At 52.2% G+C, this 24,774-nt stretch overlaps 1 protein-coding gene across 2 annotated transcripts in view; it reads right to left on the bottom strand.

The window, feature by feature from the left end:
• Positions 1 to 24,774, bottom strand: part of NAP1L4 (nucleosome assembly protein 1 like 4) — a 52,697-nt gene that overhangs the window by 19,830 nt on the left and 8,093 nt on the right. Inside the window, exons 2-9 of one of the 2 annotated variants that reach the window (XM_023238975.2) lie at positions 23,885 to 24,024; positions 13,159 to 13,189; positions 12,299 to 12,357; positions 8,507 to 8,606; positions 6,333 to 6,474; positions 5,770 to 5,856; positions 4,293 to 4,424; positions 3,482 to 3,553 (exon numbers count right to left, since the gene is read on the bottom strand). In XM_023238975.2, the coding sequence (XP_023094743.1) occupies positions 3,482 to 3,553; positions 4,293 to 4,424; positions 5,770 to 5,856; positions 6,333 to 6,474; positions 8,507 to 8,606; positions 12,299 to 12,357; positions 13,159 to 13,172 (606 nt within the window). In that variant the 5' untranslated portion in view covers positions 13,173 to 13,189; positions 23,885 to 24,024. The remainder of the gene's footprint in view (positions 1 to 3,481; positions 3,554 to 4,292; positions 4,425 to 5,769; positions 5,857 to 6,332; positions 6,475 to 8,506; positions 8,607 to 12,298; positions 12,358 to 13,158; positions 13,190 to 23,884; positions 24,025 to 24,774) is intronic. The other variant, XM_023238976.2, reaches the window with a different exon arrangement.

The following is a 24,774-nucleotide window of genomic DNA, read 5'->3' as shown; positions in this document are numbered from 1 at the left end:
TGCCTCTAAGTGCGGTGCGACTTTGGGAAGTTACTCAGTGTCTCTGTGCTTTTGTTTCCTCATCTACCTATAAAATGGAAGTAACAATCCTCTCTCTCTCCCCGAGCTGACTAGAATAGAGTTCATATAAGTTCATAGGCAACGCCTGCTAAATGTTACCTATTTCAATCTTCTTAATAATGGCATAATTACCAACTGGGAAAAAAACAGATTAAAAAGCCTAAGACTGAGAGCTCCTGGCTGGTGGAGCATGAGACTCTTAATCTCGGGGCTGAGTCTGAGGCCCATGATGGGTATGGAGATTAAAAAAAAAAAAAAAAAAAAAAAAAAAGTAAAATCCAGGGGCACGTGGGCGGCTCGGTTGAGCATCCGACTTCTGCTCAGGTCATGATCTCATGGTTCGTGAGTTCGAGCCCCATGTCGGGCCCTATGCTGACGGCTCGGAGCCTGGATCCTGCTTCGGATTCTGTGTCTCCCTCTCTCTCTGCCCCTCCCCCGCTCACGCTCTGTCGGTCTCTCAATACTGACTAAAAGTTAAAAAAAAAAAAAGTTAAAAGGAAAAAAAAGTAAAATCTTAAAAACAAACAAAAAAGACTAGGACTAAACCATATCCACTAAGGGAGAAGTGAAAGCCTGACCATCCAGAGCACAAGTCACTGGTCTGGCGGATGGCGGAGTAAAGTGTCAGACAGAGCCCCCCCTTCTCCATCTGGCCCGACCCCCAGGGCTAACACCACCACCCATCCTGGAAAGAGAGCACCCAGTTCGGAGGCTGCGATCGATCACTCCAAGTCTGTTGGGGGCGGTGGGCGGCGGCCACAGGCAGGCACAGGTGGCCGGGGACAGGGAGGGCTGGCGAGCGGCACACCGTCACTCCCACTTTGCACCGACCACAGTATCCCCTCCGTCCTCTGCCATTTCCTTCCCTACCAGCTCTCCAAACCAAGCGTACGATTCCCCGTCCTCAGGTTTTCCTCCCCGTAGGCCGCCGTTCAAGTCCAAAATAACTAACCCACGATGGGGAGGAGTCGGAAAGGGTTCAACGGGAGAAGAGGGCCCAAAGACGAGGCCACGTCCGTCACACACACACCCCCACAGCCGCGTCAGCCGTAAACACGCAGCAGATGCCTCGTCACACTCACACCCACGTGTAAGACCCGAGCTCGCGCTCGCCCAGAGAGGGTGCCGGCGCTCCCGCGGGGACGCCCAGGAGCAGCCCGCACCCGGCACGGCCCACAGCAGGGGCTCCCGTCTGCGGAGCCGGCGTGGGGAGCTCCGATCCGCCGCTGCTCGCAGTTACGTCAAAACAGAGACACGAGAGCACGGGGACCGCAAAAAAGGACGTGGACCAAGATACCGCCAGCAGAAACGCGAAGTGGGCCTCTGAGCCTTGCAAACGTTCCTCTCCTTTGCCCCGGCAAAACTGCGCTGAGACGCATCCGAACTGAGGAAACCCCCAGGAATGTAAACGAGACCCGGGGCCCTGTATGCTGACCCGAGCGCAGCCCTTCGGACGGGGCGGCGCCCGATCACCCAGCGGCCCCAGGGGCAGTCGTGACCGGGTCCCACCGCTGCGGCGGCACCCACGCCACACCGTCCACACACGCGGTCCCCGTCTGCTGCAGCGTAAGCGTGGGGACCCCGGGGGGGGAGGGCGGCAGGGCGGTCACAAGGAGCAGCAAACACACCGGCTGCGCTTCATCCTGAGGCTGGACGGTTCTCGTGCCTCTGACTTCAGCGTCTAAAACAGCTCATGACCATCTTTAAAAGACGACCGCGGAAACTGGGTCCGCAGCTGAGCTACTTCTGCAAGACGGAGATCTCTGCGCTTCCCCGCATTTCCTAAGTTTTCCACCGACAGAGGGAGCCACGAGGGAAAAAAGACTGGCTCGCGGTCGACCAAGACCAGGGCTTCTGTCTGTCTAGAAACCTCTGCAAGAGACAGAGACAGGCCGAGAGAACACGGACCCGGGAAATCACCAAACGGGTGTCTAGTAAGAACAAAGAAAAGAAGGAAAAAGAACCGATCCAGAAGAGAAAACTTGATAAATGGAGTCTAGGTGCCCCGGTGACTCAGTCGGTTAAGCGTCTGACTCTTGACTTCACCTCAGACCATGATCTAATGGCTCATGAGTTCTAGCCTCACATCGGGCTCAGCACTGACTGCAGAGCCTGCTTGGGATTCTCTCTCTCTGCCCCTCCCTTCCTCTCTTTCCAAATAAACAAACATTAAAAAATAAACGGAGTCCAGATGACTCAGAGGTGAGGAAGAAGTGTTAGAAAAAAACTGACACAGGATCTTAAAACGGCATGCACGCAACCCCTTGGGAAGGTGGGGGAGGATCACAGGAGTCCAAGCACCGGCCCGTGACCGCCCCACACGGCCCCCAGGGGGCGCTGTGGCCAAGCGCCCCCACAGGCCAAAGAAAAAGCCCCGGGAACCAGGCTGACCCGGTGAGGCAGGAAAGGGGTGCCCCACAGCCTGGGAGCAGGCTTCACCACGGTCCGCACCCTCGACCTGCAGGCGGGAGAGCCAAATGTCACTTCCCAGAGTGAGACGGGCAGGAAAAGTGGAAGGGACAGATGCAGTATGGCCCCGGGCCCTCGCCTCCGACAAGGCACCCGCAGGACCAGGGAGAGAAACCCACTTGGCGACACTGGCCCTCGTCCATGGTGTGGGGCCAGCGTTCTGTGACCGGGAGGGAGAACGGCCGGGCCCCAGGTCTCAGGCCCCTCCGCACCTTCCCCCCGACCCACAGCCCCGGGCCGCGTCCCGGGGCCCAAAACGGCGAGCCACGAGTCCGTCAGCCGTGTGGCGCTGGAGTGGCTCCGGCACCGGAATGGAGCCCATCGGCCAGAGCCAGGCTCACAGGCCCGAACGTGCCCGTGCCAGGCCCCCCCTCACGCAGGGTGGCGGGCGGGCCGGCCTCACACTCCTCCCACACTGCAGCAGGAGTGCTGGAAAGAGGTGCCTTGTGGCAGTCAGGGCGGGGGGGCATTCTTCAGTGTGGTCCCCCTGCAGCGTCTTGCAGGCATTAGCATCTGGGGTTCCTCGGACATGCCGCCCGAATCTGAGGACACACCTACCATTCTTTCCACACACGTCCGAGCCTCACAACCCCGGGAGACGCTTAGGAGAAAGACGCCATCACGCCATCTGGCAGGGGAGGCAGGGGACAAGCCAGCTCAGAAAGCAGCGCACTGCACGGCAGACACCACGGCCAGCGAGTCCAGTCCTGCGTTGGGCTCTGGCCACCTGCCGCGGGCAGCTGGTAGCCTGAGCGGCCTCTCAGGCTGTGCAGCACTGCTTGGCGAGGCCCAGGGAGGCCACAGGAGCACATCCTAGCTCTTGGCGATCGTCTGGCTCGGGACCACCCCACAAGCGGGGGCCAGGTCTGGATCCCCTGCCCCGGCTCCGAGCCCCTCACCCTCAGCAGCCCGACCCTTTCTGACGCCAAGTAGGAGCTCGGTCAGTACTCACCATAGGCTGCCCGGGGTCTGAAAACTTCACTTTAATATCCTGCAGGTGCTTCAAGATCGGCTCATCGTACTCCTAATCATAAACAGAGCAGAAAGAACTTTCTAGCAGGCCTTTTCAAAGCAGCAACACGCGTGGTCTTTGAGCCACTGCTGCTCACAGCCCCAGGCGCTGGACCCACAGCCCTGCCGGGCTCTGTGCTCGTCAAGCAGGAACTCCCAGGAAGCCACCCAATCTGTTCACCGACCATGGGTCTCGGTGACAGCAATCAGGGGCAGCCTCTCTCTGGCACACTGGAGTGCTGGGAACCATCGACGCCAGGGAGGAAGGACAAGGGCCCAACTACTCTCACACTCTGCCAGCTGCCGCCACGTACGGGTGTCGACCAAGACTGCTGGTCTGCACGTCTCCGAAGAGAGAACCAGGAGAAGCCCCTGGGTCAGCCCACTGACTTTGCTGGCAACTTCCTGGCCTCCTGGCCTCACAGCTCCCCACTCGTTCACTCACAGTAAGACGGGGAAGGGGATGGAGTCTGGGAACGGCACTCTGGGCTGAGGCGGCAGGCCATCGCGGAGGGGAGAAGGCTATCCAGGTCTCGGCTCAGCCCCAGAGCCGTAGGCCTTCCCGGCAGCACCGCAGTGGAGGCGGGGGTGGGGGGGTGGGGGGCGCTGCAGCAGTTGACACCCTCCGCCCCCCTCCGCCGGTCACAGAAAGGGCCTTTCCACCCACCACGACCAACCACTAAACGCTCAGATGGTTCACAAGTGAGCAGCTTTTAGACGAAGAGCTCTCTGCGACATGGACATCTGCTCACCTGGACTAATTCACTCAGCATATCTACGTTTCTAAAGATGGTGAACCAGAACTCTGGGATTCCTTTGGGGTTTGGCTCCTCTGCTGTCGCGACTTCCTTTTCCGCGATGACTACTTTACTTTTCACGTCTCCCTAAAAAAGCAAAGATGCGACAGAGAGCACTTACCGCAGAGCAACAAAGTTACAAAGAATTCAATGGCTTAGTGCACAACGGAAGTTTCAGAACCCTGCACAAACTTCTCTCAGAAGCTGTTCTCGGAACCCGCGTCCCCAAGACCACTGAGGTCACACTTTTAAACGTTTCTAAGGAACAAAACATTCAAGGCATTCCATCGGATGGATTTCCATGATACAATACTACAACATGGCACAGCGCCAGCAAATTCAGGAAAGGCTGTCCAGCACCAGCTCTAGGAGACGTCCATCTTGGGACAACCACCCACCACCGGAGACAGACCCCGTCCCCTCGGCAACAAGAAACAGCCAAGCAGTGTCTACCCCAAACGATAAGGAGGTGACTATTAACATCGGGACAGAAACTCCACGCAAACATCAGGGAGGTGACCGGACAGGCTATGTGCAACCCGGGGGGTGGCGGGGGTGGGGGTGGGGAGAGGCTTTTCTAACATCAAAGCCCAGGAGAGGGCGGTCCCAGGAGAGGGCGGGCCCAGGGAGGTCAAGGACAACACCAACCTGAGCCACTGGAAAGTGCAAACGTCTCCTCACACGGGATTCTCGCGTGAAACGCTCGCGAGGGGCTTTTTAAATTTACAGAAGATTTTCCTTCAGCAATAAGGAAGCGATTCACAACTATACTCGTCTGTAGCCATTGCTTCAACCAGGCCGGGTTCTAAGGCTACTGGGACTAACACACGCTTCAAAACAATTCCCTGAGAACTAATACTGGAGGATAGAAGACACTGGTCTCCCAAACAAAATCAGGCGGAACTTTCGGTCGCGCTGGAATGGGACCAATCCTGGAAGGCTGTCCGCCGATCTAAAGCTCCCGGGCACACTGCGACTGCTCCGGGGTCGCTGCTGGGCCCCGAGCAGGGCGGCACAGACATCCACCACGCCCTCCTCACAACCCTGACCTCGTAGTGACCGCTGACGCGGGTGTCCCCTCCTCTCATGGGACTGTGCCTTTCTCTTGACCGAGACTTTGCTGATGTTTTGAGTCCTGTCCATCCGACCCCACGTCTCAGTGCACTGCTGTACCGAGCGGCTTCCACGACCAGACGGAGAAGGGAGACGTGTCTGGTTCGCAGTTTTAACTGCTGCCAGCCCTGCTGGCCGCCCGGTGCTCCCCGCCACAGAGATCCAAACAGCCAGCCTAACAGTGAATTCGCACCTACTGGGAGGAGCTCCTTCCTTGGTGATGTTACACCGAGGACTGAAACCTGTTCCAAGAGGTTGCTTATTTCTAACTGCACTGAAACAACAGAACACAAGTTGCAGTCGTTAAAAAAATACTCACGGCCAGCTTATCCTCCTCTTCGTTCTCACTGTGCCACTCTGATTCCGCGTCTGTCGGTTCAACATCACCAGTGATGAACTCCCTTCTCTTTAAGTAAAAGTGAGACCTTCTTAGAGCTATAGTAAGTTATCCAGGAACTCAAGAGTTAAGTTTGCAAATAACATCTGTGAAAAACCGAATGCTTTTATAACTTAAGATTCTAGGGGTGCCTAGGCGGGGGGTGGGGAGGGGGGGTGGCTCCGATGGTTGAGTGGAGTCCGGCTCTTGGTTTGGGCTCAGGTCACGATCTCATGGTTTGTGGGTTCGAGCCCCACATTAGGCTTTGTGCTGTCGGCAAGGAAGCCTGCTTGGGATTCTCTCTCTTCCTCCTCTGCCTCTCTGTCCCTTTCCTGCTGTCTCTCTCTCTCTCAAAATAAACAAACATTAAAAAAAACACAAAGCAAGATTCTGAGTTTTAGGGCTTAAAGAGTAACATTCAAGGATTCATCACTAGGTACACGTGGATGTTTTACTTCAACTTAGATTTGAAATCCGTGAGTGAAATGTCCGCGCAAGCCGCCCACCTTGTCAAAGAGAGGCTGGTACAGTGCGGCATACTTCCTCTCCAGGTCATGCACCTCCTCGTAGAACTTGGCCTCTATGTGAGCACACTTCACCTGCAGCTGTTTCAACGCATTGATTCTTCTCTTCACCGCTTTGGGTAAACTGACACGAGATAAAAAGTAAAACATCCTTATGGCTGCAAAAGAAGGCAGAATGCTTTTCAATTTTCTTAAGATAAACGTAGCTTACCACAGAATTAACATCCTTACTACAGAAAAGGGCTCCTGAACACCGTTAAAGGACAAACATCCCCACGGAAAAGAAAGGTGGGGGCGTGGGCAGAAGCGGACAACTAATCGACAAAGAAAAAATACAAATAATCAAACGTGGAAGAAAGGTTCAATCCCACGAAATATCTGGAAGAATGTTGATTTACAAGAACCGCTGCCTTTTCCTTACCTAGTTAGCCATCAAAAACAAAAACAAAAACAAAAACAAAACGACTCCTGGGTTTGCGAAGCCTGAGAGGCAAACCAGAACCTCAATGTTACGGAATGTTCCTTGGATCCAATAACTCTACTTGCAAAGATTTACCCTAAGGAAATAACCAAATATTTATGCGCTGATATGTCCACTGAGACATTATTTGTCAAAGTTAAAAATAGTGAAAATAAGGACAAGCTGAGCAGGGCTAAAACACAGCGTGTCCACAATCACGTTTTCACACAATATTCAGCACCAAGAGAGGCGTTCACACTCACACACCGAGGGAGACACCAGACATGACACGGACAAATGGGGCCTGTTCCCTTCCAGAGTCAGGTAACTTTGGGCTTCTTTGCCTCCTGACACTTTTCTATACTCTAAAAATATTTGTTTGTATGCATTACTTTTATAAACAGATTTAAAAAAAAACCAACAAAACCCTTTTAACCCATCAGAACGAAGTTTAACCTGAAGCTCTCGGTCCCCATCTGGAACAAAGAGCAGGTCTCTGGGCCTCATCCCAGACCCACACGGCCCCCTGGACAGCGTCCACCTGAGCTGGGCCCTCAAGGCGGGGCCGGCACTAGCCTGGACACCACAGCCTTCCTCCAGGAAGGCACAGAAGGAACTAACCTTCCTTCAACAACAGTCCCAGCTGCTCCTATGCACAGCACTGTTTAGAAAGTACCGGAACAGCCTTAAATCACAAAGGACCCCGGCCACCTCAACGTAAAGGTCCTTTAGCAAGCCTCATAAATCTAGTCCCCTTTCTAGGACCTTCTGCTGGCAGGACAGCAAAGAGGAGGCACAGTGAAGACGTAATGAAACAGCACATACATAAACACCTGTATTTCTTTTGTGCATTTTAAAAAATGCACAATGTTTTTATATAAAAAATCTTTAAAATTTTGTTTTTAATTTTGTATTTGAGAGAGAGACCGAGAACGAGCAGGGGAGGGGCAGAGAGACAGAGGCAGAAGCGGAAGAAGGCTCCAGGCTCCGAGCCGTCAGCACAGAGCCCGATGTGGGGCTCAAACTCACAAACCGCGAGATCGTGACCTGAGCCAAAGTCAGACGCTCAACCGACTGAGCCACCCGGGCGCCCCTCTTTTCTGCATTAATCACACAATTACAATTATTTTTAGCTTTCCAAATCCTCCTAATGGAGTAAAAATAACAAAAGATTCTAACAAACTGGACCCTGATAGCCTACGTCCACTTGCCCTCCAACCGGTTACATTAATTCCAGAGTCTCCCCCGCAGGCACCGTCCGTGCAGTGCGGCCAACGTGGGAATAACTGCATCCACGAAACCCCATTCCTCCCCCGGCATCTCCTCCCCATGAGCACCAGCCCACTCGCCCGGAGTCTAGCCAGAAAGCGAGAGACCGTCAGCACCCTCAAGTCTCCTTCTCCCAGGCAGTGTCACTACGTCCACCTGCGGGCAGCGGGGAGAGACCGCGCCCCGCCCTGAGCCTGGCCCATGGGCCCAGGTGGCCCCCCTGCCCCCGAGCCGCACCACCCCCTACAGGCCTGCGTTTCTAGCACACGCTGAGCCCAGGCGCTCCTCTCTGGAACCCGGAGCCCGGCTCCCAGCCCCCAAAGTCTGCTCAATGGGAAAGACATTTACTCCCAGTCTAAGGAACCAGGAAATCGGTCTTTTTCCCTTTCTTAAAGTTGCACCAGGCGCCCACGCACAGCATACTTACGTCTCAATGTAACTGGAGGGAGTGTGGGAGACATTGTCAAGCCGTTCCTGTAAAGCCGCCAAAACTTGAGGATTCTGCATCACCTGATCGGTGAGCTTTTCTATTAAGAGGTAAAAACAAGGCCAAAAAATTGAAAATATGCCCACCACAGAAGAGCCAAGAGTTAAAACTCATAACTCATCAGCACACACCTACTTAGCTTTGTTTATTTAATTTCTAATTTTTTTAAAATAGATTTTTACTTATTGAGAGACAGGGAGACACAGAGCATGAGCAGGGGAGGGGCAGAGAGAGAGGGAGACACAGAATCCGAAGCAGGCACCAGGCTCCGAGCTGTCAGCACAGAGCCTGACGCGGGGCTCAAACCCACGAACCGCAAAATCGTGACCTGAGCCGAAGTCGGACGGTCAACCGACTGAGCCACCCAGGCGCCCCCACGTTTATTTAATTTCTAAATGTAGCAAGTAGCTGAAGTATATGTTTTAAAAATACTTATTATGTATTTTAAAGGCGTTGGATAGCCTCTGTTAACTACCTGAGTGGTTAGAAATCCACTGAAAGGTACCTGGAGATTTCTGGTACTCACTTTAGCTGTCTAAGCCCCAGATCTCCCAAAAGAGGACAGAGTCATTTCCCAACGTAGGGGCCTATCTCCTGCCGCCCCGCCATCCTGAGGGGACCCAGAGGCCAAGGACAAGGATGAGGCAACTGTCCCTCAGAGAAAACCGGTGTGCACCTGCGGTCTGGCTCACAGCCCCGGCCGGCTCCTGGAGCGTCCAGACATCCAAGCGTTGTGGGTCCCCACCCTCACCTACGCTGCCCTGCCCAGACCCACCCCCAGCACATAGCAATCCCTGCCCGTCCTCCTAAAACTCACCGGCCTCGTCCACCACACTGCCCTTACGGCGCACACAACATTTGTACTATTTCCCAACAAAGAAGCAAGACACTGAGGAGGAAGGAAGTGTCTCTGGCTCAACTGTAACCACAGAGTGGGCACATCATCTAGCCCCCGGTGCAGACTCTCAGCATCTGCTGAGCCAATGCCCTCTTACTGACACTCTACAGGAACCTACGTAGCACACTCACCTGACTCCAAAGGTAGCCCATACCTGGGAGCTCTCTCTGCTCCCTCACTCTTTTTTTTTAAGATTTTTAAGTGACCTCTACACCTAACACGGGGCTCGATCTCACAACCCCGAGGTCAAGCGTCGCAAGCTCCACCCACTGAGCCAGCCAGGTGCCCCTCGTTTTGTAAGCAAGTGATGTGGGCAGGCAAAGGACACTAAGTAGGCAACTGGATTTCAACATTTTAATTACAAAGAACTGCCACCATGAAACAGTGTGTATGTGTATTTAATCTATGTAACTGTGTAATGTAACACTGTATATGTGTATTTAATCTATGTAACTGTGTAATGTAACACTGTATACGTGTACAATGCATAAATGCTACGTGCATATACACAAACACGTGTCCTCTAGCTCTGGCCACTGAAAGGCCTAGAAACAATGACAGCATCTACGTTCTGGTTTTTTTTTTATGTTCATATTTATTTATTTTTGAGAGAAAAAGCACAAGCAAGGGAGGGGCAGCGAGAGAGAGAGAGAGAGAGAGAGAGAGAGAGAGAATCCGAAGCAGGCTCCAGGCTCCAAGCTGTCAGCACAGAGCCCGATGCGGGGCCCAAACTCACGAACCGTGAGATCATGACCCGAGCCAAAGTCAGGTGATTAACTGACCAGGCCTCTCTGGTGCCCGTGTTCTGGTTTTAAAATGTTATCTCCCTATTAAAACAGGGCCCCTGGGACAAATGGTAGATTCCAGGTCTGGAGCAAGGGAAGTACAAGGAAACACGGAACATCACCTAGCACACAAACTGATGGGGACATAACAGAAGGCCACAGAAGCCAGCTTGAAAGGAACTCCACTGGCAACGTGGGACAACGTACATACCAGAAAGAATGATGGCAACTGATAAAACACTGGAACAGAAATCGAGGAGCCTACAGTAACACTAAAATGGGGGCTGGGAGAGTAGGGAAGGAAAGCCGGTCTTTTTTCTTCCTAATGTTTATTTCCAAAGAGAGAGAGCGAACGAGCCAGGGAGGAGCAGAGAAAGAGGGAGAGAGAATCCCAAGCAGGCTCCTGCTATCAGTGCAGAGCCCGGTGTGGGGCTTGATCTCACAAACTGAGCTGAGATCAAGGCAGTCGTTTAACCGCCTGAGCCACCAGGCGCCCCGACTGTCTTTGACAGATGTAATACACAGCAGGACTGTCTTAGAGAAACACCTTGCTGCAACCACCAATGTCAATCCTGATTAAAGGATCATGACCACAACTCATGGAAAATATGGTACCCGCAGGATAAGCGACAGGTCACTCACTGACCGGACCCTCCCAACGGGGAAAGCTGCCAGGCGCTGACGTAACCAAGTCCTCAATCTCAGCACTGACCCCGGGCGCAGCCCCAGTGCCCCTCCCACACCATGTCCCCGGTGTGGCAGTCTGAGCGTGACGGGGAGGAAACCGCCTGACCCACCCAGAGTGTGGACGTTCTACACGACAGCCGGGGCACGCAGCCCACTGATGTGTCATCGCGTGGAGGGCGGCTCTGCAACGAAGGGGACGGAACTAAATTGGAGACGTGACCCCTGGCCAGTCTCGGACTTGGGTGAGGGCGGCAGCTGGAACAGAGCTGCTGAGAAGCCCAGGGAAACAGGAACGCGACTGTGCTATCGGCTGGTGGTGCCCCGTCAACCCCGCATTTCTCCATTGTGGCAATGGCACCGTGGTGATGATTGTGCATCCTGCTTTGCAGGAAATTTACGTGGAACTGTTTTAGGAGAAAAGAGTCAGGTGGTCCACAACTTGCTTTCAAACAGTTCAAGGGGAAAAAGTACAGATACAGAAATTTTAAAATGGAAGAGAAATCACATCTGTGAATTTACAGACCGAATATGACATGATGGAGTCCGGGGTTTGCTCCAGAATAACCAGGGAAAAGAAGAAAGGACACAGGTGGGAAGACCAGTCCCTGGCTGAGGCACAGAGATGCACTGTGCAGGTCACCGCACTTCTGGAAAGCCTGAAGTTCTGACCGTAAGTTTGAAACGAAGTCCCGATTTTCAGGGCGCCTGCTGGCTCAGTCAGTTAAGCATCCGCCTCCCGATTTCCGCTCCGGTCATGATCTCACAGTCTGTGAGTTCCAGCCCCACATCGGACTCTGCACTGACAGCTCAGAGCCTGCTTAAGCTTCTGTCTCCCTCTCTCTCTGCCCCTCCCCTGCTCACTCTCTTTTTCTCTCTCTCAGAATAAAGTTAAAAAAATAACAATAAAATAAAATAAAATAAAATAAAATAAAATAAAATAAAATAAAATAAAATAGGGGCACCTGGGTGGCTCAGTCAGTTAAGCGTCCGACTTTGGCTCAGGTCATGATCTCATGGTTTGTGAGTTTGAGCCCCGCGTCAGGCTCTGTGCTGACAGCTCAGAGCCTGGAGCCTGCTTCCGATTCTGTGTCTCCCTCTCCCTCTGCCCCTCCCTGCTCATGCTCTGTCTCTCTTGCTCTTAAAAATAAATAAATATTTAAAAAAATAATAAAGCAAATAAAATAAAATAAACGAAGTACCGATTTCCACTTCAATTACTCTAACTCCTCCACGTCTTTGAAGCACAGTAACCCTGGACTTGTATTGCTTGTGTTATCGCAGTAAATGGGTCGAGGGTGCAGGACGCCCTGCTGTGCACACAAACTCTCCAACTGTCACCTTTTCCGCGGGTGGCGCACTGACCTGTATTACTTGCATTTTTAGCAGCCTCCAAGGCGTCTGAGGGAACACCATCTGAAAAACTAAGACAGCGTGTGCAGTAAGTATCGCTGGCAAGGAACTTCCGGAGACAGACAGCACAGGGCACTTTCTTAACGCAGGGAGAGGGATCTCTGCAAGGACAGAGCACAGCTGCGGACACACAGGTGTTATCCACGAGGTGCTTCCCCCCCCCCCAACCTCCACGCCACACCCAGCGGCTCTGATTTCCAGCCCCGGCCGAAGCGTCTTAGCTTCCTCTTCTGCAGTTCCTTTCCCCCAAACTCTGCGGCCCGCCCTCAAACCAACCCCGCGAGCCAACCAGCATCCCGCTACAGCTTGGTCGGCCGCTAAGGGGGTCAGAGGAGAGCCGCCTTACCGGGTTTCTGGGACACGGTGCCCTCAGTGGCTCTGTAAGCCGGCCACAGAACGTCTCCACAAACAATGCAACTTCCCCAAAATGGGTGCGACAGGTGTCAGAGACGTCTGGACACAGCTCCCTCACCAAAATCAAACCACATCAAACACCACACCAGACCTTCAGAACAAGCCACATAACAAAACTCTTCACTTGAACACCAGGGGGCGTGCGACGTGAGGAAGGCGGCCAGGACTTCACCGGGGAGGCACGAAGGCCTAGAGAGCAAAACGACCGCTTCCCATAAAAGGTGTCCCAGGATCAGTATTTGAGACACTTCCCACGCGTGAAGCAAGTTTTCATGGGCTCAAATACAGGGGGGAAAAGGAGCCATCAGCCAGAGCTGCCGCTGGTGCTCACGGACGGGCAGCCTGGCTCGTGTTCATCAACCAAAACAGAAATCCCAACAAAGTCCGTCTTGGCTTACCTGTTATCTGCCATCTGAAGGCTCTGACCTCCTACGAATTGAAAAAGAGTTGTAACAATTAACGTCAAATATTCACAGAGAACTTTCCGCCAGTGTGCCCATCGGAGCGGCCGTCTGTGGGGGCGAGGGTCTACCAGGAGGGAACTTTCTGGGCCAATGGAAATGTTGCAGATCGTGAATGGGGTGTTGGCTTCTCAGGTTTCTTAGACACATACACTTGTCAAACTCATCAAATCATACACTAAGGACCTGTCAATTTCAGCGTGTGCACATTTTACTCACAAAAAAATGTCTTTTCGGTGCTACAATGACCAGACCTCAGGGTAAGAGCGATCAATCCTCATTTGCCTTTTCTCTATAATAAGCTTTAACAACAAGGACGTGTGTTGATGCTAAGCCAATTATTCTGGAACCAGTCAAAGCATTTACTGGTGTTTATACTGTCTCGCACGCTCCGAATCACAGGATGATTTTTAAACTTTGTTCTGTATGTTCCCTTACTCCCACACCAAAGATGACACTGTCTGTGTAAAAGCACGATGTAATAATCTCAGTCCAATCCCGCTCTCAGAAGACACACATGAAAAGGGTTATCTTCAAATCAGGTGAATTTCTACCTCTAAATATTAAAGTCAGGTTCCAGGACGCTTATGCCTCAAAAAGAACTCAATAAAACTTCAAAACCCTATCTAAATGCACAGCTAAAGAGAGGTGGTGACGTTCCTTAATCTCAGACACAGTAAACACACTTCGGAGCCTCTCCCTCTCCCTCCTCCCCATACTCTCCCCCGCCTCTTCCTCCTCCCCCTCCCTCCGAACCAGGGCAGCAACCTGTCAACGGCCCGGGCCCGTCGACGTCTTATTCTCAGGCACTAGAGCAAAGCCCGAGCCCCTCAGTCACGATGCTTCAAACAAAACAGCAACTGAACACTTTGTACTGAAGAAAAATAGCCGGAATTTATGACCTGCAAGCGTTTTGTATTGAACTCAACTGCGTTTTCTTAGGTGATTTTGCTTTTGCAGATGCAAAGCAGAAGGAAGAGAATTCAACAGGTGCGGCGGGGGCTGGCCACAACGGCCCTCCGCCTCACAGCCCCCACGTCAGTGACTTTTAAAGACCTTTCCTTGGGGCGCCTGGGTGGCGCAGTCGGTTAAGCGTCCGACTTCAGCCGGGTCACGATCTCGCGGTCCGTGAGTTCGAGCCCCGCGTCGGGCTCTGGGCTGATGGCTCAGAGCCTGGAGCCTGTTTCCGATTCTGTGTCTCCCTCTCTCTCTGCCCCTCCCCCTTTCATGCTCTGTCTCTCTCTGTCCCAAAAATAAATAAACGTTGAAAAAAAAAATTAAAAAAAAAAAAAAAGACCTTTCCTGGTCCCCGCCACCTTCTGTGGAGTCCAGTCACCCCACACAAATGTGAATCCCTGCCCTTTCTAGCCGCCCACTGCGACCCTGCTTCCCAGCCCCGCCCCCCTGCAGCTCGCTACGTGCGCACGGCGGCCGGCGCAGGGCCCCGAGCTTCCGTTCCGGGAGCGCGGACCTCGGGACAGGGGAGACGGCAAAGTGACAGCTGATGCCAGACCCTAAGAGCTGAGGCGCCCGCCTAGCAGGTGCCAGCCGTGGAGTCCTGACGGCTCTCCCTACAACACGCCTTCGCTAACGTCTGTCCGAACGCGGTCGTCTGTGTGGCTGCCCGGGGCCCCCGTTGTTTATTTCCACGTCAACAGCAGGATTTCTGGGTTGAACAGTACGAACGGACACCCGCACCTCCTGCCAACCTCGCTCCCCGCGGGCACCCACCGCCGCGTGGCTCCACCGTGCGGCGGTGTCTCCGCTAGCACCCCGGAGGCCACACGCATGCTGAGTGCCGGGAGGGGCCTGCTCTCCAGAAGCAGCGGCACCGCCAGCCCAGCGGACGGGCTCCAGCCCTGACCCCGAGTCGGTAGCTGCCCATCAAACCACACACCTGGTGCCAACACCTCGTGTAGTGGCGAGGGCCCCACGGCGACAGGCACTTCCCTACAGTTTAGGCCCGACACCAACTCTGCCAGGGAGCGAACACCCCCGGCGGGTAGGGGACGACGCTGAGGCTGGGAAGGCGAACCGCCTGACCGAGGTCCCCCAGCTGGGACGATGCGGACTCGGGTCTGTCAACCTAAAAGAAAGGAGACAAGCCGAGGCAAGTTCCAAAACCAGGAAGAGAGCCTCCTGGGGAAAGGCGGAGGAACTGTAATTCGAGAGCTAGGGGTGAGGCCGCCGGAGGTCTAGGGCGCCCGCTTTCACGGGCAGAGGACAAAGAGGAAAAGCGAGTCGGGAGCCATGCGGCAAGCTGGACGGCTAAAGACGGGGAGAGATTCCTGGTGGACACTCACTGGGGGGAGACCACTTCCACGTTCTGGAAATCAAGCGTTTATAGGAAGTCAGCCTGACGGTCCTCGGGTCCGCTTTCCTGAGGGCGCACGTGTGAGACTCCCCACCTGACACCTTCGCTCCCATCGAAGGATACAATCCTGCCGGCGTCCCTGTGATCGGCCTCTGCCACAGAAGGCAGCGCCGGTCAACTGGTCTGTACGGGGTCTTGTTCAGAGCTGTCCTTAGCTGTGAGTGGACGGAGCCCGTCAGAACCCAGGAAGACCGTCCCCAGATGTTTGTCCTCACGGGAGGGACGCGGCCAGAGGGCGTCAGGCCACACGTGAACAAAAAAGTCACGAAATGGGGGATCTCGGCCATGTTCCTCCCAGTGGAGCTTCAGGCTAAGTCTTGGGAAGGAAGAGAACTCTAGTTTGTACACACGTCTAGGAGGAAGGCCCCTGCCTGATACGAGGCAGCACAAACTTCAGCGAGAGGGTTAAACCCAGGGCCCAAAGTCCAATTATGGCTACTGGCTGGAAAAACTCCTCAGCCGGTTTCCCTCGCTGCCCGTGATTTAGGAAGCTGAAAACGTCCGAGGTCTCTAGGGCCTGGCTTATTCCAGTTCACAGTTTGATATTACATTTCGTTATTTTTTTTTTATTAAAAAAAAAATTTTTTTTTTAATGTTTATTTATTTTTGAGACAGAGAGAGACAGCATGAACGGGGGAGGGCCATAGAGAGAGGGAGACACAGACCCGAAGCAGACTCCAGGCTCCGAGCTGTCAGCACAGAGCCCGACGTGGGGCTCGAACTCACGGACCGCGAGATCGTGACCTGAGCCAAAGTCGGACGCTTAACCGACTGAGCCACCCAGGTGCCCCTACGTTTCATTATTTTTAGTTCTTCAGTTATTCCCCCCATTTGTTAACATACAAACAGCATTCTTCCCCAAACAGGGCACCGGTTCCTCCCTGCTACTACGGGAGACGGCTCAGGACTACCTTCTGCGACTGTCTGTCTGGGTCCGTTGATGCTCAGAAGCACTCAAAGGAGCAGTAAAGGTAGAACCACAGATTCGGAGTTGCCTTTGTAAGCTCTGCTACTCCCACCCGAGGGAAAGGCTCAGGCAAAGGCATATCCAAATCCCTCTCTATCCACTGTTGGGCTATTCGTGGGCAACCACCCGAAACTGTATCCGTCCCTGTTACCATGTGCTCTTTCGAGACAGTAGGGGGAGAGAGAGAGAGAGAGAGAGAGAGAGAGAGAGAGAGAGAGAGAGAGAGAGAGAGAGAGAAAGACAGGAGAAAGAACCCAGATTGGATATGGGAGTGGCGGGCGGAAGGGTGTTCCCGCCTTCGGCATCAGGAACGGGGGCAATGACACCACAGCATCCTTTCCAGGAGGAGTGTGGAATAGATGTTTCTGCCACATAGAAAAACATAACTAGTGTTTTCTCAAGACAGGGCCTCAGGTGGACCCTTTGCTAGATTAGATTTTTTCCCCAGAATGAGAGAGACCTCGTGATTAAAAACATACTCACTCACACTAACAGGTGACAACTGGTTAGCACCGCGGAGACGGTTATAGGAATGTCTTGAGCTTCAATATACGTGGGTTACCAGGTGAGCATGACGGCTGCGGGGGAGGTTGTGACGGAGGTCTGGGGATCTCCCAGGGAGAAGGCATGCTGAGTGAAGTTCCCACCAGAAGGAGACCAGTCAGCTTCCCATTCCCAGTGCCCTTACCATTTTCGACACCCCACCAGACACACTGATAGAGAAGACCTTGGAGTCTTCTAGAGTCCAGTGGGGAACGTACTCCCAGTCTTCTGGGTCACGCACCACTGTATAGTTACAAGTCTACTGGGAGGCGGCCTCAAGTTTTGCCAGTCCCATTACTGTTTGCGAAATAGAGAAAAGACCTTGGGTAAACGCACGGACTTGAGTGAAGGGTGTCCCTTTACGGGTGAGGAGCACCGAACGGAATGCCGTAACGGCTGGTGCCAATTTGCCAGAAGGGAGAATACGTACAGCCCCGAAAGTACCCGAAGAAAACCCCGTATCTCTGCTAGAAAGCTCTTGCCATCCGTCTAAGGAAAATGGTCAGACCACCCATTCAGGTTTATCACCAGTGTTAACTCCGGTGCAAATCCAACCATCAGAGGGTTGGTGGGATCAAAGAGTTTTTGTAAGGTAAGAAACAAGGAACGTGTTACAGGCAAAGGAGGCGACGGCGAGTAGGCCGGCGAAAGGACAACTACAACTTGAAGCAGGATTCGGTTGCTGAATGATACCGAATACCGTCAAAGGGGAGGCTCCACAGGCCGGGCCCGAGCGTCTGGGGTAGGTGGTCTTCTCCCAGTGTCATGTGCTTCAGTCCTCGAAAATTTTCAGCTTTAAGTCACCAGATGGGGTGCAGGTCCACTCACGCTCTTTTAGACGGCACGTGTGACCCCGGGAGTTTGTCTCCTGGAACCTGGTGGCACAGGGGTTCGTCAGTACCCCCTGGTAGGCGCCCTTCCAATGAGGCTGGAGTGAATCTTTACGGAGACGCTGTTTCTAGCAGATGAATTCGCCTGGCTGTACAGTGTGACGTCTTTTGTCTCTAGGGAGCTTGCTGTGGAAAGATCGTCCTACCACAAACACGACGATTCTCGGTGGATTTAATTAGACCCTTACAAAACTAACACATGTGCCCTTTCTTTAGCTGTGGGTCAAAGGAAGCAGCAGCTAAACACATGGTCTATCCTGTGATTATTTCAAAAGGTGAGAGTTTATGAATACTGGACGGAGCAGATCTGAGATTTAGAAGACCCGGGAGCAGTACTTTGGGCCAAGGTATTTGGAGGCTTCAACTAAGTTAGCAACCTGGATCGTTATTCTTCCATACGCTGGACCAGTCCCGAAGTCTGAGGATAAACACAGCGAAAATGTTGTAGAATTGGCCAGATGGCACAGACTTGTCCAAGTACTTGCCAAGCGAAGTGGGTCCCCTGGCCACCACGGTGCTCCCCAAGCGGGAATAATGTTTGGCAAAAGGACTTTAGCCACAGAAGAGGCAGTCGTTTTTCCACGTGGAAATGCTTCAATCCAACGTGAAAAGACGGGAACTATCGTTAGAAAACGTCTGTGTCCGTGAGGCGGGGCAAACGTGTGAAATTCAGCTCCCAGGGCTCGAATGGTCCAGCGGGAGAACTACAGCTTCCCGGGGCGGTGCAAACAGGCTTCCCTGGGCTATACTCAGGGTCAGCTGGAAGCAAGACAGCACTTTTTATGGCCCTGCTGCTGTTTCCTACCAACACTGATCCACAGAAGTTACCATTGCTCAGGGAACCAGTGGTTTAACTCAGGCACAGGGGGCAAAAAGGAACACTTCAGACTTCCTAGCAGGATCAGATTATTACCGGGTCCAAACCAGAGTCCCTTTTCTTTGTGGCACCAGCAGCCTTCGGATTTCCAACCCTGCTTTTCCCTTTCGGAGGCCGGCTGTTGTACTCCCTGCCTCACACCTGAGGTCCCCGCTGGGGGGTCGTCTTCTGTGCCACGACAGAGGTTTGGTCAGCGGAGCTCATGAGGGTGGCATTTCTCACAGGGGCATCGGTGAGGCAGATTCCTTTGGCTTCCAGGGGATCAGACTTGCGACACGTAGCAACAGCCAGAGCCGCTGGTGGCATTACGGCGGCCAACAGATTTTGGACAGAAGAGCCATTCTTGTTTGTAATTTTACATCCCAGTTAGTTAGCATCTAGTGCAATAATGATTTCAGGAGTAGAATCCAGCGATGCATCCCCTACGTATAACACTCAGTGCTCATCCCAACAAGTATCGTCCTTAATGCCCCTTGCCCATTTGGCCCATCCCCCCAACCGCAACCCCCCCAGCAACCCTCAGTTTGTTCTCTATACTAAGAGTCTCTTTTGTTTTGTCCCTTTTTATTTTTTTTAATCTTTTATTTTTTTTTTTTAATTCCTGGGAAGCTTTGAGGGGGTGGGAGAAGTAGGGGCAAAGGTGGGGACAGTTGGGGACAGGAGCAGCCACTGTGGCTCTCTTGCTTTCTCCATGTGCTCAGTGTCCCCAGAAAATATCCCACTGGGCACTGGGGCCTTCCTTCTCCTCCCTGAAGCCCTCTCCAACTCCTGAAAGGGCCAGGAAAACAGTGGCTGGGACAGTAGCTCTTTTAAGCAAGACTGAGATTATCAGCAGACTCCCCTGCTATCTCCGACGATACGCAAGGTGGGCATACTGAGCGGTGGTTAAGAACTGCTATACTTTAAGACGGGGCCTGTTTTGTCCCCTTTTAATGTTATTTTTGTTTCCCTTCCCCTATGGTCATCTGTTTTGTACCTTAAATTCCACATATGAATGAAGTCACAGGACACCTGTCATTCTCTGACTAATTTCACTTACCGTAACACCCTTTAGTTCCATCCACATTGTTGCCCCTGGCAGGATTTCATTCTTTCTGATTGCCGAGTAATAATACTCCATTGTATATATATATACACCACATCTTCTTTATCCATTCATCCGTCAATGGACATTTGGGCTCTTTCCATCCTTTGGCTGTTGTTGATAGCGTGGCTATAAACACTGGGGTGCATGTGCCCCTTAGAAAGAGCACACCTGTATCCCGTGGATAAACGCCTAGTAGTGCAATTGCTGGGTCGTAGGGTAGTTCTATTTCTAGTTTTTTGAGGAACCTCCACACTGTTTTCCAGCGTGGCTGCACCAGCTTGCGTTCCCACCAACAATGCAAACGAGATCCTCTTTCTCCGCATCCTCGCCAACATCTGTTGTTGCCTGAGTAGTTAGTGTTAGCCATTCTGACAGGTGTGAGGTGGTATCCTGTCATGGTTTTGATCTGTATTTTCCTGATGGTGAGTGATGCAGAGCATTTTCTCATGTATCGGTTGGCCATCTGGAGGTCTTCTTTGGAGAAGTGTCTGTTCATGTCTTTTGCCCATTTCTTCACCGGAATAAGAGCCATTCTTTACCTCCACTGGAAGTGAGGAAGCCCTGTTGTTTCCCTACCATTCCAAGGTCATGGGCCACCCCAAAGGCATGCTGGATGTCAGTATCCATGTTTGCCGTCTTGCTTTCGGCTATAACGCATGCTCAAGCGAAGGCATGTGATTCAGCCTGTTTAGCTCCAGAAGCCAAAGGCAGAGGTGCAGACTTACCAACCTCAAAACTGTTATCACGTGCCCCACACAGAAGCGTCATCACACACCCAGCACAGGATACAGCATGTTCACAGCTTAGGTAAGAGCCATCAGTTAGCCGGGAAAGATCAATGTCTGTCAAAGGGGCTTCCTGGAACACCTCACAAGGGGTCACCAGCTGATCCGTCCAAGTCAGAGAGTCATGGGGAATTTCATCAGGGGAGGAGGGAGAAGGGAAAGCGGGGTTGAGATGGTTCCAGTAAGCAAGAGTGACACGAGGGGCGGTTAGTAAGAGGGTCTCGCAGGAGGGAAGAGCTCGCTGCAAGGCACTGAGCGTGGTATGAACCCAAGGGAGCCTCAATAGCCCTGAAGCGTAAAGAGTGGAGGAAGACGCCGACTCCCTCTGCAGTAGCCTTTAGTATGAATGGTGGCAGCAGAGCTCTGAGGCCGTGGGGATGTCCTCAGGCAGTGGATCGAACTGTTGGCTACAGGAGCCTAGGAGTCTGGGACAAGTCCGCATTTTTGGTAAGTAGTCTAAGGGTATCCCCTCCCTTCTCATATACAAAAAGGAAAAAGGGCAGCTGGTAATTTGGGTGTCCGAGTGTAGGTGGACTTACCAGCTTCCTTCAAAATCCTAAGGAAGTCACTTTGGTCATCCCAAACAATGGGATCGGGTTTGGTGTTCTCGAGTGTGGCATGAAGGGGCCATTAAGAAGTCTGGAATCCAGGCGCGCCTGGGTGGCTCAGTTGGTTAAGTGTGTGACTTCAGCTCAGGTCACGACCTCAGGGTTCATGAGTTTGAGCCCCACACTGGGCTCTCTACTGTCAGCTTCAAATCCTTTGTCTCTCCCTCTGTCTCCACCCCACCCCCACTCTCTCTTTCTCAAAAATAATAAACCTTAAACAAGAAAAAAGAAGTCTGGAATCCAATGGCAACCAACAGTGTACGGACCAGAGACAACAGGGTGAAGGGACTAGCGTTTACCGCCTTAACATGGCGGGCCAATCTCCATCCTTGGCCAGAGGGGTTTTTTATGGGTAAGATAGGGATATCACAAGCACTAGTACAAAGGATAACGCATTCTTATAATCTATGATAAGCCTTATACCCTGATAAGGCCTCTTATTTGTTTTAATGTTTATTTTTGAGAGAGAGAATGCACGAGCAGGGGAGGGGCAGAGAGAGAGGGAAATACGGAATTCGAAGTAGGATCCAGGCTCTGAACTGTCAGCACAGAGCCCGACGCAGGCCTCAAACCCACGAACTGCAAGATCATGACCTGAGCTGAAGTCAGATGCTTAACCAACTGAGCTACCCCAGGTGCTCCAGGCCTCTTATTATTTATAGGATGTTGATTTATTCTTGGAAGAAGTTTTGAGAGGTCAATCTGGATTATTAAAGGGAGGAGCATTATGAATTCTGCCTCTGTCTGTTGAGGGCTTTGCCCAAAGAGTGGGGGTACCAGGGGATGTAGACCAAAGTTTGGTCGTCTTTGGTTTGTAGACTCAATGAAGAGCGCTGAAATCTTCCCGAGTACTGGATTTGGCCTCAAGGAATATTTCCGCGTTGGGAAAGGAACAAAAAAGGCGACGTGTATCTCCGGGAAAGCTCATCCTAGATCAACGTACGGGAGCTAAATCACTGAGAAGAAATGGTTGGTTGTCTTGCAAAGGTCCCAGACGAAAGGATACAGGAACGTCTGGTACTTCATCTGAGAGCCCCGCTGTCGGAACATATGTATCACCTAAAGAAGGGACACTTTAATTTGGGGTTGAGCACTGACAGGGTGGTTCCTGTGTTAACCGATACAGTGGGAAAATTGGTCCCCAATCTGGAAAGCAGTCTTCCCATCCTATTTAGTCTCCCTCCCACAAGGCTGGGGAATAATCCCCATGTGTCCTCAGAGTCCCATCACTGGGGTGGCTTTGGCCATTGCTCCTCGGGGGGCTGCAACTGTTTGGATTTCAATTTAGAGCAACGCTTTTTCCAGTGGGCAGACTGTCTGCAATGCTAACGTGACCCTGCAGGTCACACCCGCTGTGGAGCCTCCATGCCTCTCCCATACCGGCTGTTTTGATCAACAGTGTTAAGTCCTTCCTTAGTCCCGTTTACAAACATGGAGTCAGAGCTCATCTGGGTGGACTCAACATCTATGGGAAGCTTGGAATTTCCTTGAAAACAACTTGGAGTCACGGACAGTCACGTAACAGTCATGGACGGATTCAGCTGGCTTCTGGGTGCGTGCCTGAATCTGAGTCTAGTCCACGGGCCAGCCCCACAGATGACTTCGTGTAGCCTCGTGGTTATACACTACAAGCTTGGTCATGTGAAAGGGCTGGCGGCTGGTCTAGTTTAAACCCTAGAGACTGTTCAGGGGGTTTCCAACTAGCAGCATTCATCCAGCGCTGGGCTTGACCTTCTCCAAGAGGCATGTCAACTAACGGACAGAGACCACAGCCCAGATTGGTGAATTCCACAAATCTACAAAGATCCTCAGTTACCTTGGGAAAGACCTTAATTATAGCCCTAAGCTCAGCTTTTTATCCATGGGGTACAGGAAATTTGGGGTGGTTTAACAGCATCCTCACAAAGTCAGTTTTGAAAGGAAAGGTTTTAATGGGTTAGGATGGTGAGGTTTCAGTGACAGGAAAGAAAGTTCAGATAGAGGGGAAGGGTGATGAGGCAAAGAGGGATGTGTAAGGAGGTGGGGCAGTGGCGGGGGGGGGGTGTAGGAGGGAACCTTGGCCAGCACCAAGAAAGAAGCCTCTAACACTTTATTTTTATCCACCTTTAGTTGTTTATTTGCTTCAGTCACTTTGGAAACAATATTTTGTAAAGGTGCAATTTTAGAATTCTGAACACGTTTAGAAACCTTCAGATACCAACGAAAATAACTATCCCAACTTGAACTGTTTTAATTTTCTAACTCGGTTGGGAGAAAAACAAGTCTGAAGAGATGAAAGGTTTCCCAGAATGGCCGTCAGGGCTCCAAGTTACCTTTTCTAGCAAGACTGGTCCATATTGTCAACACCGGGTATGAGGAAGGACCATCATCTTTTAACGAAAAACTGGCCAGGGTTCCTGAAAGGGGGCCACTCTTAGACCATTTAGATGACTGGGATCCCATGATCAAATTAAGAACAAGAGTACGACAAATCCTGAACAAAGTCTGAGAGTTCAACCAAAACAAGGGAGCCTGATATCGGGGAAGACTCACCAAACGGGAAGTTATGGTGACTCCGTAGAAGCAAAGAGCACAAAAGGCTCAAACGTGAGTACCTCGCTCGATCCCAGGAGTCACAGTGCCCCCGCAGCTGGCACCTTCAGATCCCACTTCTGACACCATGCAAGGTGAACCTAAAAGAGAGGACAAGCTCAAGACACCAGACACTGAGTGTATTCGGGAACAGCAAAGGAGCTGCAACTTGGGACACGCAGACCGCAGCGAGCTACAGAGGGGTCCACTAAAGGGTTAGGGCAGGCTGCTTTCGTGGGCAGAGTACAAAAGGGGACATTTGAGAGATTCTTGGCAGACACTCATTAGTTGTTGAATGAGTTTTGATCTTCTGTAAATCAAGAGTTTGTGGGAAATCAGTCTGTCTTTAAGTCTGATTTTTCTGAGACCGTGTATGTCAGATTCTCCATTTCATTTCCTTTGGTTCTGTCTTAGATTAAAATCTTTGCACGTTTGAAACTGAGACCCTGGTGAACTTTCCCTACCACCACTGACCACTTCACTTCCTGCTGCCATTTCCACCTGCGCAGCTCAAGATCACTGTTGCTCCTGCTGGAAGGGTGGCCAATCAACAGCTAGCTCGGAGTCAGTCAGAATCGGCGGTGCAGCAGCATTCCCGAGAAACACGCAGCCCAGAAATGGGAAAATAAAAACACTCCTCGATGATGCTCACTATGTGGCCCCAGGGCCCTAAACAGCGTCCAGCACGAGACGTAACTGTGGAGTGATTATATGCCTTCTTGAGAACACAGGCCAAAGAGCTTCATACGCCACTCCAAATTAACGGATTCCTGGGATACAATGATCCACTTTATTTTCAATTATGTGAGGCCATGTGCTATTTAATACTATTTTTGGTGACACGATGACAA

The sequence above is a fragment of the Felis catus genome, chromosome D1 (genome assembly GCF_018350175.1).
Source record: "Felis catus isolate Fca126 chromosome D1, F.catus_Fca126_mat1.0, whole genome shotgun sequence".
Classification (NCBI taxonomy): domain Eukaryota; kingdom Metazoa; phylum Chordata; class Mammalia; order Carnivora; family Felidae; genus Felis; species Felis catus.
The sequence above is the reverse complement of the archived record's forward strand: the minus strand, read 5'-3'. Positions and strand labels throughout refer to the sequence as shown.